At 41.4% G+C, this 16129-nt stretch overlaps 1 protein-coding gene across 5 annotated transcripts in view; it reads left to right on the top strand.

The window, feature by feature from the left end:
• Positions 1 to 16129, top strand: part of ADGRV1 (adhesion G protein-coupled receptor V1) — a 246928-nt gene that overhangs the window by 203006 nt on the left and 27793 nt on the right. For 4 of the 5 annotated variants that reach the window (XM_083465098.1, XM_083465097.1, XM_083465099.1 and 1 more), the window contains one exon: positions 4767 to 4924. The exons of the other annotated variant lie outside the window; for it this stretch is intronic. In XM_083465098.1, the coding sequence (XP_083321224.1) occupies positions 4767 to 4924 (158 nt within the window). The remainder of the gene's footprint in view (positions 1 to 4766; positions 4925 to 16129) is intronic. 5 annotated transcript variants of the gene reach the window in all.

Here is a 16129-nt window from a genome sequence, read left to right as displayed (position 1 = left end):
ATTCACACTGCAGGAAGGAAAGAATGAGCCCACACAGGAATTGGTTTGTCCTGGCTAAAGACACTGACACACAGAGAGATCATGCTTAGGACAAGAGGATCAGCCAAAGGAGAATTATTATAGGAGGGCCCTTTGGCTGATTGACATCCGATGTCCCTTTAAATGTGCTGTGGAAGAGTGGATTCTTGGCTTGTTTTTGTTTTTATTTTTGTTACGTATTTTGTAACAAAATTGTAATTTTATGTTGTGAACCACCCTGAGTTCTATGGGCATAGGGCAGTATACAAATTTAAATAGTAGTAATAGTAATAATAGTAACAGTAATAGTAATAGTAATAGTAATAGTAATAATGTCTGAGGCATCTCCCCTTTTTGACTGCAACAGTGCATGTCCACCTGGTTCTTAAAAATTGCACTAAAACTTGCTATATTAATATTTAACCCATTTTAAGCTACTGTAGGGGACCCAGCAAGTCACAGAGCTCAGTTCCCTGAATCAATGTGCTGGGGAAAGAGTAAGGTGCCAGATAAGGAGGACACTCATTGACCGCTGCAGGAGGATGGGTCATATCCACACCATACATTTAAAGGTCTCATATTCCACTTCAACAGTTATAGCTTCAGGCCCAAGAATCCTGGGAACTGTGGTTTGTTAAGATTCTCCTAAAACAGCTCAGCACCTGTAACAAACTGCAATTCCAAGGATACTTTGGGGGAAGCTATAGCTGTTTAAAGTGGTATGATATGGCTTTAAATGTATAGTGCAGATGAAGCCCAATGGACGTACAGTGGTACCTCGGAAGTCGAATGGAATCCATTCTGGAAGTCCATTCGACTTCCAAAACATTCGGAAACCAAGGCGCAGCTTCCACTTGGCTGCATGAAGCTCCTGCAGATGATCGGAAGCTGCGTCGGACGTTCAGGTTCCAAAGAACATTCACAAACCGGAACACTCACTTCCGGGTTTGCGGTGTTCGAGAGCCAAAATGTTCAACTTGCAAGGTGTTCGGGAGCCAAGGTGTGACTGTATATTAATTAAAGCTAAGGCTGTGCTTGTTTATGCCAGAGGGAATTTGCTGGCGACTCTTCACAGCAGTGTCAAATTACCGTAGATGTAAAACACACCTAGTTCCATGCACCATCTTGTGTGTATGTACAGGAACTGGGTTGCAGTTGCAGGTATGTGTTCCTTGGGTTTCAACCGAGCACTGCTCACAAAAGAATTAGGGGTATGGAGGGTCAGCAGGTAAGCTCATTTTGCCAAGTCAGCATTTTCTGCCAATAATCTATTTCAAAATGTTCCAATTAATTGCTCTGATAAGTCTTTACATGCACTCAGTAGAACAGAGCACATAATATCAAGCATTCAACAAGACGGTGATTTAGAATTAAAAGGGAAACAGAGTAAGATTGGTATACTGGTGTTCCTTCCTACAGGTGGTATAAGAGCAAGAAGAGTACCCAGTAATTGTAGTAGCCTCTACTTCAGAGGCTTGCAACTGGAAAAAAAAGGGCAGATCTTCATTTGGTAGAATTTCTTATGTAGGAAGCTATAGCTTTCCTCTCAGTTATTTTCTGTTGATAGGCTCAACCTATTCTTTGATCTTTGTTGCTTCTAGTTTAAACTCAAGCTGAATCTAGAATTTGATTGTGTGAACAGAGGAATGAGAATGAAGGGGAATGAGTCAATCCTAATTTAAAATCTTCCTTTAGAATTCACAGAAACAGGGATGGCATGTGTTTAAATGCCCAGCAACTCTCATTAGGTTCATTGAAATGAACGGGATCAGTACAGGGGGGGCAGATATAGGAAATTTGCAGGTTCCCATTTATAGAGTTGGCACAATGACTGTATGCTCCTTGTACATGATGTCATCTTAGAACTTCCATTGAGCCCTGTTCAGGCTAGAATTAGGAGCATAGGAAGGTGCTTTCAATCTGTTAGACACTACTAGTCATGCTTCCTCAGTTTTAATAGAGGTTTTGTCAGGTCTGAATTAAGAGCTTTTGAGGCCCTAAGCACGTAAAAGCTTTTGGTGCCCCCATATATATCTAATTCAATATATATATATAAATAAACTATAAAATAAAATTTTATTTTTCGAAATTAAACAAAACCTACAGTAAGATGGAAAATAATGTTTGCTTTTGTATACTTCCACTTTATTCCATGATACAAACAATTTCAGTACTATCTTACAGCTGAATCCTGTGCTTTTGTGCTTTAATTTAGACTGATTTTGTCACAGAATTTGTAAACTGAAAAGTGGAGCTGTTGGTCCATGGTAAATCTGGCAATGGAAAATTTCTGTGGTGCCCCCTCCCTTGATGCCCTAAGCACATGCTTATTTTGCTTAATGGTTAATCCAGCCCTGGGTTTTGTGATTTGTCAGTCTTGACAGTGAGAGTGTAGTTTGTTTAAAGTTAGTTATGCACTGGAACCATGGCTATGGCTTAGTTTTTGTAGGCTCTTCTCTTTCTTTCTTTCTTGCATTACATTTCTTAGCGAGGAAATACTGCATAAAAGGTCCAGGTTTGCGTAGGTACAGCTGCCCACACCTTGGCAGATTCGGCATAAGGCTCAATGCAGACACACAGTAATGCAGACGCACAGCTGGGAATTTAAGGCCTGTGAGTTTCCAATACAGTCAGTGACCATTTTAGGTGCATCCAATTGATGTGCGACCACTGGCATGTGTGTCCTTTTGGACCCGGAAGGGGGTAGGGCATGCTTATGCACACTCTGCAACACACGTAGGGACCAGGAATGGAACCCCCGTGTGAAATGGTTGCCACCCGTACCTCAATAATGGCCCAGCATACTGGAGTGTATGCCCACCTGTGCATGTCCAGAACATCTGTTGTGAACCCTTTGTAAAGCCACCTGCACATGGGTGGTTGCATTCAGATGAGGATACCTTTAATGATATTTATGCCTAAATCACAACGACTGTACTAATAAACATTACACATTCATATTTTGGAGAACTAATAAGTAGCTTTGGGGTTTTTTTGTATCTCTCCCTCCCCCACCTGTTTGTTCTTGCTATGTAAAAAGCAAAGTAGTCATGGGTGCACCATACCTTCCGAAAGAAATTGAAATTTTTACTATAAATCTTTTTTCCTTGAAATAACAGAGTTCAGAAATTAAAGCCCAAAGGAATGGAATCTACTTGGAGCTTTGTGCCTAGCAATGGAGAAGAATAAATCTATTTGTATTCATTGGAAACTAAATTGACAATGATGTTTTCTCTTCTTAAGCCGGACGTATATTTTTATCCTTCATGCTTCATGAAGTTTCTAAAATCAGATGATTGTGTGCTTCCTTGAAGATGTTAAGAGTGGATTAACGGCAGGAACATCCTGTTGATAGGAATTCTTGAGCTGAAAATGTTTGTTCCCGTACAGCCCAAAACCTGTTTATTTTCTGAATAAAATAACTTATGTGTCATTGTCTGTGCAATCTTATATGTGTTTAGCCTGAATTAAGCCATATTCAGTTCAATTGGATATTTTCCCAGATAAGCATGCTTAGAGTCGCAGTATTTAATGATGTAGATTAAAGGTCCTAAGAACTTTACTGAGGCAAATCGAAATTCAGCATTTTACTAAGGAGAGTACAAAATGGCAGCAGCTGTAATGCTAGCACATACTAGAGGCATACTTTTCAACAGTGCTGTGTTTTAAAAAAGGATGCAAGCAAGTGCAAAGGGAACTGTAAGTAAGTAAGTCAAGGGAACTGAATATGTATTGAGTTTAGGGAAGGCTTGTAGCTAATGGGTGGGACATTTGAGGCAGGACTGAGGATGTCTCCAATCTGAAACTCTGGAGAAATGATGCCAGCCAGTGTTGGCAGTACTAAAAGCTAGATGGATCCATGTCCTGACTCAGTATAAGCGTCCTGCATTCCTAAAACCTGTTTAGAGCCACTGCTTCTGCACTAGGCGCTAAAATCCATTGTGCAAAATATTCCAGTGAAGTTGTCCTTGGAAGATGTGACATTGCCTTCTTCTCCACTGATGGAATTTCAATGTTCTCATCCATCCTTGACTAATGCAATGCTCATCCATCTCCCCCTCCTAATTTGCCCACCCACGGTTGGGTTTGCAGAAGGAAAGTACTTGTTTCCACCTGTTCTTTGATTGCCAAATTGGAATAGAGGTCTAGCCTCACCCATTTCCCCACCACAGTGTAAAAATACTGAGTGTAAGTTATAATTTAAATGGATGAAAAAAGCAAACAGCCACAAAGGAGGAGGAAATGGCGAGAGGAGGTAGTATGGTGAGGAAAAATGGCTTCAGCCTCCAAGTGGCGTGTAGTTTGGTTTAACTACAATGGAAATCATTACACACGAAACTCCTTGATTTTTTTTAAGTGTTTTTTTTAAAAAAAAATTAGATGTTTGTGGTTACAAAGGCTCAAAATGGAAAATTACACAGCACACTTTAAAGAAATGGTGCAATTAAGTGTCCAGATTAAATAAACATATTTAGAACTATAAAAAATAATTTTCTGTGTACTTAGCTCTTTTTTGTTTATATTGGAATAAGAAGAAAAATAATCACATTTTAATAATTACGATTTTTCGTTATTTCAAGATGTACAAGGCAATTAAGACCACTTGAAAATAAATAGTCATGTTATTTGAGTAGGTAATTAAACAATTTGTAGCTTGTAAAGAAATGTCGGATTCCTCCCCCCTCCCTTGCACCATGCAAACTGCCTATAATGTCTGGAAATTACCTAGTTTTTCTCTTTCTTTCCAGGTGCTTTATCCCAAATATTTATGCAGCCCTTTTCACTGCCGTGCTGGTTCCACTAGTATGCTTGGTGGTGGTGTTTGTGGTGTTTATCCATGCCTATCAGGTGACTCCCCAGTGGAAAGCATATGATGATGTATTCAGAGGAAGAACGAATGCTGCAGGTATGGAAAACAGAATGGTCCTAATCAAACTAACAAGGCAGGGTCCTGCAATAACCAGTGGCGTAGCGTGGGGGGTGCCAGGGGTGCCGGCCGCACCGGGCGCAACATCTGGGGGGGCGGATCTGGAGCTCCACCTACAGCCCAAGGAGAGGAGGGGGCGGGGAGGCGCCCGAGGGGAGGGGGCTTCGGCTGCCTCGGCCCGCGGGGGCTCCACAAATAATAAATTTAATAAATTCCTGCTGAGCCTTTTTGGGGGGGGTCCTTGGCTCCTTTGCTCGCCCCCAGCCCCAGTGGCATAGCGTGGGGGGTGCAGGGGGGCCGGGCGCAACATCTGGGGGGCGCGCGCTCACACTTGAGTGCTAAAATCCACGGGTTAGGGGGCGCAAATTACTTGCCTTGCCCTGGGTGCTGACAACCCACGCTACGCCACTGGCAATAACCAGTCTCTCCAAATAGGTAGCCACTTTCTTACTGGAAGGCTTCCTGTGCCTTCAACAGCTTTTGTGTTATGCTGAAATTAAACAGGTGAAGAAGTCCTTCTTCCTATTTCTCCCACTGAAGCAGCCGGGTGAAATGGCTGCCCCCAGATGACAGCTGTGGGAGAGGAGGCCTGATGGAGCTGGCATGTCGCAGCAGAGTCGATGGAGTGAGTCCTGCTTCTCAGCTCTCCCAGTGCTGGAATGGCTTCCCCTTTTTGCAGCCATGTCCTTCACCACTTTAGGGCATAATCTGCGAGAAAGCTCTCTGTGTAGGCCCCACTGAAATAAACAGCACCTCTCATCCATTTTGAGCAGTGCTGAGAAAGTCTTTGTTGATTTTGCCCACAGAACATTGGTAGGGATTTCTCCACAAATACTTACTCTTTTATCAGATTTGTGAGGAAATCCCCATAGATTTTTCTTCTTCTAAATCTCAGGTCAGATAAGTTTAAGTGTAGCACTTATAGTGACCTAAAGTCAGTGAGCAACTCTCCAAATGTACTATACCTAACCTACTGGGGATCCCTTTTGCTATGATTTTTATTCATTCCATTTTGATCTTCTGCCAGTTTATTTCTACGTACAGGAAGAAGTCATGTTAGTGAATTTCCTGTTGGCATAAGTCCTGGAGACCCAAGTCTTTTGTCTCATGAGAGAGAAAAAAAGAAGTACAATCTGATCACACGATGTACTCATTTCCCCTTTTCCCCTCCCCCCACTTCCTGGCTTATTTACTTCAAACTTCTGAGACAATTAGAGCGGAAAGGAAAGTTTATTGCCATTTGTGTCTTTCAATTTCTTTTAAACTAAAGAGCGCTGAGGAAAGTGGTGGATTTTATGACAGGGAGCTGCATTTCTGAGGCTGTCATCCTACCCAAGGGGAATATGTCCTATTGAACTCAGAGGGTTCAATTAGTTAGTGTGCTTAGGATCTTGCTGCTCAAGTCAGTTTTATGTACCTGCTGTTTCATATAACTTTTGTTATCACCTGAGATAGCATGAAGAGGCCAGGTGGATTATTGCCTTTATTACTTCTTCTTTTGTCATAGTTTGTTATCCATCTGCAGTAGCAAACATGGGGCTGGTAAGCCCATCAGAGCTAGTCCATCTTTAAAATGAACACATAAATTCAATGAATCAATGAGATAAAGTTCTAGATCACGGAGGTTGTCTCTGGTAGCTTTTTCACAAAGCAAGATTATGGCATGGTACTAATAAAAATGGTGATGTGTATGGCATCAATAGACTGTGTCATCTGGTGTATGCGTGTGTGTTTATTGTAGGTGGCATGCAACATGCTTGAGCCATCTGTAATTATTTTTGCTTCAAGCATCTTCTGCCATGCATCTGCTTCTTAATTTTTGTATGCTGTTACAGACTGCATCAGTTGATCTGTGACTTAATAGTCACTAGTGAGTAGTCCTATTTTGCAGCAAGGACTTGAATTATATATCCTTGTGCAATTAAAAATGGTATTGTATACCTACTGACCTGAAAAACCTGATAGGAAAGGAATTCTGAGAAGCAAAAATACATGATTTTATTAAGAGGTAATGTGTTTCGAGATGTGTCAACAGGAACATTTTTTTCAAAAAGAAATAGGTGAGTCTTTTGAGGGTGAAATGTATAAAGGAATTGTACTCTCCCTAGAGAAAGTATAACTTGTAGAGAAAGAGCAACTCTGGCAACACTCTAACTCAGAGTTAAGTGCACTTAAGCCCATTTAAATGAATGCACTCTGGTGCACTTTGCTTATTGGATTGTGGCCTGTTGTGTTTATAAGAAATATGAACGACCTTTTAAGGTAGAAGGTACTAAGGTAGAAGGTACTATTGGGTCATACAAAGCTTGGTGTAGTTTTTTTTAAAAAAATCCTTTGGCTTCAGATTAGATGTTAGGAGTTCATTGCAGAGCTTTCCCAGTGGTTAAGTATCTCCTGCAAACTAGCCTATCTGTGAATGCAAAGCAACACTTGGACACACACTGTGACACTTTAAGGCTAGCCAAGGTTAAAGAATGCCACTGTCAGTCTTTAGTGGTGTCTAGGGCACTACCTAGTCCAGCCCCGGTGGATGAGTTCCAGTTGTTGAAGCCTGGTTGCATAGACAAGATGCCTCGTTGAGAACTGTCCATTGCAGATACAGCTTCCCTTTGCCCCTAGTGCCTCATTGCATTGAGTAGGGAGGGAATGTCTCTCTCGGTCCTTGAGAGACAGAGTAGTCTTGGTCACTTAAGAATAGTGCCATGACTTCTAAAGAAACCTGCTTTGGATCTGGAAGAGCTCAATAATCAGTTGGATTCTATTCCCCTGCCCCACCCCCACAAAGCCTATGAAAGAAAGCTTGGGTTATTCTAAACCAAATTGGAGTCAGCTGTGTTCCCAGTGATATCACTTATCTGGATCTGGCGGCAGAGCGAGGCATCTCTGCCTCCCACTTCTGTACCTGGTGCACTGTGAAAATAGACATGGGAAACTGCATTTCCCAGATTGATGTTTGACTCACAGCAGCATTCCAGGCACCTGAGGGAGGTTGAGGGACCTCCCACTACTGTTACTGTTACCCATCAGCCATGTAAGAAGATGGGAGAAAGGGTGGAGGGAGAACTGTGCATGAGGCTTTGGAGATTGAGTGAGGAAGGGACCAGTTTCAGTATACTGTAGTTTCAGTATGTTGCTTTCCTTGCATTTGTGCATTATAAGCCCCCAAGTTAGTGACACCAGCTTTGGTGATTCTAACAGGTACCATAATTTCTTTACAAATAAAGAGCTAGGATCTTCAACATTCCATCAGACAGCAAGGTGGTTAATACATAATATAGGACCTATAGCAAAAAAGAGAGACTCCTCCTTGCAGTGTTTAGAGTGGGGCTCGTGGAATTCACCAGCAGTGAGATATTGTGAGCTATCAGTAAGTTGTGAGTGCACATTTCAACATGTTGGGCAAATGGCACAATCTGTGCATGTTTACCCAAAACTAAGCCCCAACACAATCAATGGAGCTTCTGCATAGAATGCTGCCTTCCTTGACTTTTTGAAGCATTTCTTCAGTTCTGTTGAGTCTATGAATAGATCTTCTTTACAGATGAAAACTGAACTCCCATGATTCTGTATGGTGTGTGAGATTCTGTGCTAGAAATCAAATGTTCAGCGTTGTTGTGTTACTGCAGCCAAGCAAAATTGTTGCCATTGGCCATTCTTTCAGCATTAAAAATCTCCAAAAAGGGAAAGATTGTTTTCTGTTTTCTGAAATACGAACATATTCAGCTTATAAAACCATATTGCTTTATTTATTTCGAAGCTTTCAGTTGGTTCAGATTGTTTTCTAGGCTGGTTTGTATAACTTTGCTGCAAAGTGTTTTGTTCTTTGCCAAGAGTTTTAAAAATATTTGTACAGGAACCAAATGGAACAGTAGCTAAAATAAAAATATCAAACAAACGAACAGCTTGAGCCTATGGATCAGAAACCCAAGTAGTTACATCTGCCACTGCAGAAACTCCTTTCCCCAACCCACCACTTCCCCCTCCTTCCATCCCACCTGCTCCTTTCCATGGTGTACCAACATGTGTTTTCCTAAAGGGGAGAAAACAGTGGTTAGGGAAATGATTGTGACCCCCCCCCTTGCATTATTGCCATTTCCTTATGCAGCTTTGCAGGCTCTTGGACTTTTATTACACACAAAAAGTGTGTAATGTTTGTTCACTTGCAGTACATAAATCGTTTCTGCATAGCCCTGTCAGGAGAATCTGCAAGTTTGATCCAGTTTGCTCTGGACTTTAAGTAGGATCATCTCGTTTGATGTTCCAAGTCTGAAATCTCTAGGGCATTTTTTATTTTTTGCAAAAATATAGCCAAACAATAGAACAGAACATGACTAGCTGCTCTAAATTTTTACGCCTCAACCCTGCAGGTCACTTGCCATGCTCTGGTTTTCAGAAATACACGTGCTCCAGTAAGTCACTCCCAGATATAGATATATATAAAATCATTGCATGCGGATGATTCATATATGTGTTTACTCTCAGCTTAGAAATGAGCATGCTGAGTCATAGACTATAGCAGCAATGCAAGGTAATTGACTAACAGATGACAAGTTTTGATGAAGGGGAATGGTGTATGGAACTTCTTTTGAACTGCCAACAAGTCATTAACTGTTTTTAATATATCTCTTTCCAAATGTTCACACCCAGTTCTCCACTTAAACCAATCATATATATTTATATTTAAAAAAGAACAAACAAATCTTGTTTGGTTTGTTCCTGAACATCTGGGATGGCAAAGCTTTGATGCCCCAGGCATCGATACAAAGTATAATTACAATTCAGATACCACCTTCGCTAATGAAGCCTGACATGTCAAACAGTCTAAACTACCCTTCCCGACCCCTCCCTTAGGTATCTATCTGCAGTATTTTTCTACTGACCATTTTTCAGATGGTGCCTCATATTGGCACTACAGTGGTACCTTGGGTTACATACGCTTCAGGTTACACATGTTTCAGGTTACAGACTCCCCTAACCCAGAAATAGTACCTCAGGTTAAGAACTTTGCTTCAGGATGAGAACAGAAATTGTGCAGCAGCAGCGCGGCAGCAGCAGGAAGCCCCATTAGCTAAAGTGGTGCTTCAGGTTAAGAACAGTTTCAGGTTAAGAACGGACCTCCGGAACGAATTAAGTATGTAACCAGAGGTACCACTGTACCCGATTTAGGGACCCAGTGATACTATTAATTCAGGGAACTGTTGCTTTGCCTTTCTGCCTTCTGCTAATCCTGTGCCCAGAGAGGTTTCCTACTAGTGTTTACTTCCCCACCCCCATTCCAAACCCATTCATTGTTACATTTTCTCTCCACAATTCCCACACAGATGTTTTGGGGGTTTGTTTTGTTTGCTCATTAGGCTAGTTTCTACACACTGCTTGTCTGGATAGAGGATACACATTAACATTCAAGGGCACATTCTAGCTAGGCAAAACCACGAGAAGAGGCTTTGCAGCAGGACCAATGAGGGGCATGGCCAGAGAGAGTCCCAAGGGCCAGATAGCATGCCCTGGAGGGCCACATTCAGCCCTATGGCCTGAGGCTTCCTATCCCAGGCATGTATGCATGAGAAATAAAGGTAAAGGTAAAGGGACCCCTGACTATTAGGTACAGTCGTGACCGACTCTGGGGTTGCAGCGCTCATCTCGCTTTACTGGCCGAGGGAGCCAGCGTACAGCTTCTGGGTCATGTGGCCAGCATGACTAAGCCGCTTCTGGCAAACCAGAGCAGTGCACGGAAACATTGTTTACCTTCCCGCCGGAGCGATGCCTATTTATCTACTTGCACTTTGACGTGCTTTCGAACTGCTAGGAGCAGGGACCGAGCAACAGGAGCTCACCCCATTGTGGGGATTCGAACCGCCGACCTTCTGATCAGCAAGTCCTAGGATCTGTGGTTTAACCCACAGCTCCACCTGCGTCTCACCCGCCTGAGGCTTCCCACCCCAAGCATGTATGTATAAGAAATACAATAAGGTTAATACTAGGACAGTTGGTGGTAAAATCTATCTTCAACTACTTTGTGTGTCCAAAACCCCTTGATTGGCTCATGATATGGCAGGCAAGGAATCACATATAGTGATCATAATTCAGAGCTCACTGGAGGCTTCACAATTCACCATAAGCATGAGGGGTTTCCCTCCTCCCCTTCTTTCACCCAAAGCAGGGAAGTTGTATGGTTCCTTGCTAGATCATTGCCTGGGGAGCAATGCAGAGCTCATAGGCATTCTGGTAAGTTGCCCAGTTTAGCATACCTGAATTTTTCTTCCATCAACACCAACTTGGGCATTGTCCGCTGCTGGCTTTCCTTTACTAAAAGTGGCTTTACTTTGGGATTAACATTTTTCCTGTGCTGAGACTCTGTTTCCTTCCTTAACATAACTCTGGGGCAGCCCATGCATACACTTTTGAGAAAAGATTAAACTGCAGTAAGAAGCTCATTATGTAATTGTTTGAGAGAGTTCAGTTAAGTGTTTTCTCAAATTGTTCTTGTTGAATTCAGGAGGCCTTAAAATGCTTTTTCCTTTGGCAGAATCTTGCCCCCCCCCCGTCACATCAATTTCTGTCCTTCTAACCCTGCTATGAAGAGAATGAAAGTTACTTTACAGAATAGTCCCCCCCCCAACTAATTAAAAATATATTAAAATTTAAACACATCATGTCACCTTTTCAACTCAAAGCAAATATTTGCAAAGAAACTCAGGGCACTATTAACACAATGTTCCAATTATTCTTTTTATTGGCTTTTTGGGGGGTGGGGTAATGTAAACACCATAGCCAGGGGGGAAATGAACACAATATGCTGACATTACAAAGAAGATTCAGACATTTAGAAGTGCTTGAGGGTGTGCATTGTGTCTGGTCTTTATTGAGCATTCGTTTTTATTTGTTTGAGGGGAGGTTCTACAACAATGAACATTCATCCTGATCTGCTCATGGAGTGTTTATATGTGTTCCCATTAATCATTTCTTCATCCCACGTTTTTCAGTACATTTCACCATCACTTTTTAAATCACAAATGGTCTGGGGTAGGGTGTTGTTTTTCTTAAGTGGCTTTGTTGCACTACTAGGGCAACAGAGCACTTTAATTCACTTAACTGTGTAAACCTAAATTTCCAGTATGTACTTGAATCCCTCCTGGACAATAGTGGCAGTCTAGAAGTGCCATACATTCTTGACTTCATTTCTTTTCAGTGCTGAGCAATTAGTATTTTTAACTCAAGCAACAAAGTATGGTGTACTCTGTACTTAAACCATTTGCACAAATGTTTTCTGATCTCCAAACTCAAGCTAACATAAAAATTGTTAACATTTAAAGGGCAAACATGAATCACTGTGGCTCAAACCCTGAAAATCTTTTGATACTTGGTTGACAGCTGAAAAATATATTTTCCAATAAGCTATGCCAAAATCATGATCAAGGACCAGATATTTATTAACAAATAAAGCTTATTAGTTTCTATTGCCAACAACCTAGTTTTCTAATCATAACTAATGAATGACCCAAGGTGTCTCCCATCCCAGCAATATTCCTTAACAAAGGTTTCACTGCTTTACTTTGTAAGGAAGGGATGCGGGTGACGCTGTGGGTTAAACCACAGAGCCTAGGACTTGCTGATCAGAAGGTCAGTGGTTCGAATCCCCACGACGGGGTGAGCTCCCGTTGCTTGGTCCCAGCTCCTGCCCACCTAGCAATTCAAAAGCACGTCAAAGTGCAAGTAGATAAATAGGTACCGCTCTGGCGGGAAGGTAAACGGCGTTTCCGTGCACTGCTCTGGTTCACCAGAAGCAGCTTAGTCATGCTGGCCACATGACCCGGAAAGCTGTACGTCGGTTTCCTCGGCCAATAAAGCGAGATGAGTGCCGCAACCCCAGAGTCGGTCACGACTGTACCTAATGGTCAGGGGTCCCTTTACCTTTACCTTTACACTGGGTTTTCCCCGCACAAAAAGAGCTTTTAAGCTCTCTGCTTTGCTTGTGTTTAACTTGCAAAATTTCAACCAGCTGGCTTTCAACCATGTATGGTTGAAATGGCACAAATTAAATCTGTTCAATATGAACATACATGAAAATGTGTGCAACTTTAGCCTCACCTACCTCTTTGGTCAGAAAACACACACATGCCCTTTCAGTGCAGATGATCAGGATTGGTAAATTGACTTCTAGTTCTTTCCACTGCTGCTAGCCCTACTCCTGACTGCCCCCACCACAATAGTTTCAAGAGAACCATCATAGAATCGTAGAGAGTTGGAAGAGATTATTTTGCCCATCGTGAGGCTCAAACCCATGACCAGGGCTGGATTTAGGTTTGATAAGGCCCTAAACTACTGAAGGTAATGGGGCCCTTTATATGTCCAGCTGTCCTTTGTCAACAACAAATTGTCACCGTTTTTTGTGTTGAATATATGCTATATGGTAATTTATGGACCTAATAGGTATCTAAAGCCATTTGCACATGCAGAATGTAGGCACCCTATATATAGAAATGAGCAAACCAGTGATATTTTAGGGAGCAGGCTAGTAGGCGGGGCCCATTACTTACATCATAGGAGTCTACACAACACAAAACACTGTTGCTATATGTAGATTTTATTTTATTTGTTTTTTTATCTTATATTTTGGAAGTGTACATCCAGGTTTTTCTTTCCGTTTAATTTTTTTTGGGGGCCCCCAAGAGAGTGGGACCCTAAACTATAGCTTGTTTAGCTTATACGTAAATCCGGCACTGCCCATGACCTTGAGATTAAGAGTCTCCTGCTCTACCAACTGAGCTATCCCAGGCAACCTTTATACACATTAGCAAGTGATATGTAGTTTTAGTGGAATGCTTAAAAGGCTCAGATGCTTCTTTCTCAGGTAGAGACAGTTGGGTTTCATTTGCTTGATCGGATAACTTAAGATGTGATTGTATGCACTTTCATTCAGAAATAATGCCTTTTGAACACAGTGGGACTAGGCACTGAATAAATAGGATTGGGTTGTTAAGTATGTTTATGGTGCTGAAGAAAGAAACACCCGAGCAAGGCACAATTCATTAAGGCATAAGCTGAGCTGCCAGTGACATGCTCCACGAAAGGGCATGTCTGTTGCTTGTAAAAGCAAGTTTGAACTTTTTGTTCTTCCCTTCTGTTCCTTAACGTAGTGGGCCATTTGTAGCATGGCCTTTGCAGATTATTTAGCTTTTATTACTCAGCTGAAGGCTCTGAAAGCATAAAAACATTATATTATCCTAAACATCCCCCTTGGAAAGGTGTTCTTTTAGTCTTTTATTTTTACATAAAAGAAGCATATGGCATCATTCAGTGCATTAGTACTCTTAAGCATTTTTTTAATAAAAGAAAATTATTAGTCTAAATATATTTAATTCTGTACATAATTTTGATAAGGCTCCTGGATGCAGATCCTGATAAGTCATCCTGAAAGGGAAAATTATGTTAGCTACAGTTTTTCCTCTGTCCCTCTTCATCCACAAAATAAAACTTTTGTTTAAGCCTCGGTGATTTAAATGGGAGAAATTCGATGTGTGCTGACTTCTCCCATTGAATCGATGCTTAAGTTGTGCTGGATTGTGCTCAGTATTTCCTCCCAGCAAATGCAATTTGATCTAGCATCCGGCTGCAATTCTCATAAGATACAGAAGATTAAAATGAAACCTTACTTTCTATAGGCTGTCCACCCAACCATGTGCATAAGCACCTGCAACTCAGGATAACACATTGTCCTGCAGTTTCTTTCTAAGTAGTGAAGAACTTTTGTAGCAAATTTCATAGGACTGCACATGCAAAAGTCAATCGGTGCATATATTTCCAAAACATAGATAGTACTGATGGAAAGTTAAACAGAATCCCCTATCCCTCTCGTTTGATAAAGAGCTAATTGTTTGACAGTATTTGTAAAGCAGCCAGGCAAGGTCCAAACAATGGCATTTCATGTTCAACTTAAGCTTCCATTTTACATTCCTCACCTACACTATTCTGTTAAAGGCTTGACTGTTCCACCATTCTGTTGATATATTGCGTCTTCTGAGTTTTATTCCTGGCAATTGTAGGTGGTTACTGTTCCTAGTGTTGTTCTGATTGTTGTTCTGATACTTAGACCTCAGTTACTCCATGCAATATGTGTCTGAATGAGACTGGGATCTAGTTAACAAAGCCAGTTAGACCCCTTCATTTCTTAGCTAATGTTTCCTTTAACCACATGTTATTGACAACTTCTTCTTTTTCTGCAATACCTTACTTTTTTTCCAAAGCATGTATTTTAAGGCTTCCCAGGAGCTGCTTAGCAAGTCTTATTTGTTCTTGTTTTGAATGCTTTGTTTGATCAAAATATGCTGGGTTGCCAGGACAAAATGTCACTGCAGAGTGCTCGGCCAGCTATTGACTTTTGAAAACTGGCTGGATTTCAGCATTGTATTAATAGGTTAAACACTCCATAGTGAAGCAATTGTTATTGACAAAACTGCAACATAATAGAACAGGAGCTGAATTTCCAAATGATTTGAGAAAAACAGGAAGCTCTGCACACTTCCAGCATCTTTTAATTATGCCACTTGCTGCACAAGGCCTGAACTTAACATTTCAATATATCAAAGAATTTTTATTTTTTTAAATGTACCTCACCAAGTCTATTGGACTGTGGCCGATCCACTCAAATGTGTATGGGGTGGGGTGGATGTGAGAAGAGCAATGAGACATCACGTACACACCTGTTGGAGAATTTATGATCTCACAGAAAAGGCTGGCCAGGAAAGGAGTCCATGTTTGGAAAAGCAGGCAATGGATTATCTGCCACCCATGCAGTGGTTTGCAGTCTCAAACACACACCCAGCTCCCATGGAATGACTGTGCAAGTCCTCCCCCAACCCTTTCCTATACTTCAGCTCAAACCTATGCCAAATGTTAGCCTATTCATCTTTTTTTCTCATTGTGCCTAAGCATGATAGCTTTAGTAGTTTATGTGTTCTCCCTCCGGTCCAACTTTCAAAGCTACATAAACAGAAGTCTGAAAGAGATGGCCAAACTTGCACAAATTTTCTATATTGTTTTGCTTTTTAAGCTCAACCATTCAGACAAAACAAAACACCCCAGTACTTTGTGCATTGCTGCTTCTTAATTGCTTTCAATATGTTGCGTTAATTTCTCATTTCATAACACAGTGGCTTAGTATGATGTTCACATTTAAAGTGAAAA

This window comes from Podarcis liolepis (genome assembly GCF_965112155.1).
Source record: "Podarcis liolepis genome assembly, chromosome: 11".
Taxonomy (NCBI): Eukaryota; Metazoa; Chordata; class Lepidosauria; order Squamata; family Lacertidae; genus Podarcis; species Podarcis liolepis.
The sequence above is the reverse complement of the archived record's forward strand: the minus strand, read 5'-3'. Positions and strand labels throughout refer to the sequence as shown.